At 68.9% G+C, this 1,414-nt stretch overlaps 2 protein-coding genes across 2 annotated transcripts in view; one reads left to right on the top strand and one right to left on the bottom strand.

Annotated features, from left to right (window-relative positions):
• The window catches only part of GLT8D2 (glycosyltransferase 8 domain containing 2), a 50,518-nt gene extending 50,171 nt beyond the window's left edge, over positions 1–347 (bottom strand). Inside the window, exon 1 of the mRNA XM_027870875.1 lies at positions 290–347. The gene's annotated coding sequence lies outside the window, so the exon portion shown is untranslated. The remainder of the gene's footprint in view (positions 1–289) is intronic.
• Positions 348–937: 590 nt separating this feature from the next.
• HCFC2 (host cell factor C2) overlaps positions 938–1,414 on the top strand; it is a 29,459-nt gene continuing 28,982 nt past the window's right edge. Inside the window, exon 1 of the mRNA XM_027873262.1 lies at positions 938–1,139. Coding sequence (XP_027729063.1) covers positions 938–1,139 — 202 coding nt within the window. The remainder of the gene's footprint in view (positions 1,140–1,414) is intronic.

The following is a 1,414-nucleotide window of genomic DNA, read 5'->3' as shown; positions in this document are numbered from 1 at the left end:
TCTCTCTCTCTCTCTCTCTCTCTCTCTCTCTCTCTCTCTCTCTCTCACCAGGTGATTCCAATACTTTTCTCTCGCTTCTCCCTTTAGGCAGCCTGACCTCATCACCTTCGCCTCCCTCTGAAAGACCCCTCAGGACTCTACTCCCCTCAGGATGGGCCCAGGGTTCTACCCTCCTAGCGGATCTGTCATCTCTGACAGCTACTCCCTCCTCCTTCACCCCCCTCCCCCTCTTTCGTGTCTCTCGAAGCCAGGTGGCCCGAGGTTCCTCCTTTGTTCCCATCACCTTTACCTCTTTCCTGGACAGCTCCTGACCAACATCTCGCTCCTGTTTCTCTTGGGCGTGGTCTGGAGCTCCTCCCCGCCCTTCCTCATCATCTTTCCCTCCTTCTGTCAGCTTGCCCATCACATGGCCTCTGCAGGAGGCTCCCAGGGCTCCTCTCTCCTCCCCCATCCCCTTTCCCCCCCCTCCCCCCCCCCCCCCCCGGGGCCCCCCCCCGCGCGGGGCTCCTCCCTTCTCCCTCCTCCCCCCTCTCCCATCACCTTTTCCTCTCTCTACCCCTCCTAGGGTGGGGCTCCTCCCTCCTTCCTCCTCCCTCCTTCTTCCTCCCACATTACCTTTCCCTCTCTCTGCCTCTCCCCCCTAGAGCGGGGCTCCTCCTTCCTCCCTCCTCCCCTTCACCTTTCCCCTCTCTCTACCCCTCCTAGGGTGGGGCTCCTCCCTCTTTCCTCTTCCCTCCTTCACCTTTCCCCTCTCTTCCTCCCCACCTCTCTCCTCCTTCTCCATCCTTCCCCTCCCTCCCACAGCCCCGCCCCTCCCATGGCTCTCAGGGGGCGGGGCCTCGGGCCCCTCCCGCTCGGGGGTTGCTCCCCCCGCCCCCGGCGCGCGGGCCCCGCCCCCCCGGGCGAGGTGAAGAGGTGGAGCGGCGGCCGGGGCGCGATGCATTGTGGGGCCGCCGAGGGGGCGGGGGTGAGCAAGATGGCGGCTCCCTCCCTCCTGAACTGGAGGCGGGTTTCCTCCTTCACGGGGCAGGTCCCCCGCGCCCGGCACGGGCACCGGGCCGTGGCTATCCGGGAGCTCATGATCATCTTCGGCGGAGGCAACGAGGGCATCGCGGACGAGCTGCACGTCTACAACACGGGTAGGCGGCCGTTGTCCCGGCGCGGGCGGGCGGGGGCGCGGGCGGCCGGGGGGCGGGGGGGCCGGGGGGCCGGGGCCCAGACCCGGCCGCTGACCCCGGCCTTGACCTTGACCCGGCCCGGCCCGCTGTCACGGCGCCGGTGGGGCGCCTGGGCTGGCCCGCGGCCGCCTCCCCGCGAGCGAGCGAGGCCCGGCTGCCCCTGCCAACGGGCCGGCCTCGAGGGGCCGAGACCGCCCCCAGCCTCAGCTTCCCCATCTGTAAAACGAGGGGGGCTG

Source organism: Vombatus ursinus, unplaced genomic scaffold, assembly GCF_900497805.2.
Source record: "Vombatus ursinus unplaced genomic scaffold, bare-nosed wombat genome assembly UNPS02003292.1, whole genome shotgun sequence".
In the NCBI taxonomy this organism is placed as follows: Eukaryota; Metazoa; Chordata; class Mammalia; order Diprotodontia; family Vombatidae; genus Vombatus; species Vombatus ursinus.
The sequence above is the reverse complement of the archived record's forward strand: the minus strand, read 5'-3'. Positions and strand labels throughout refer to the sequence as shown.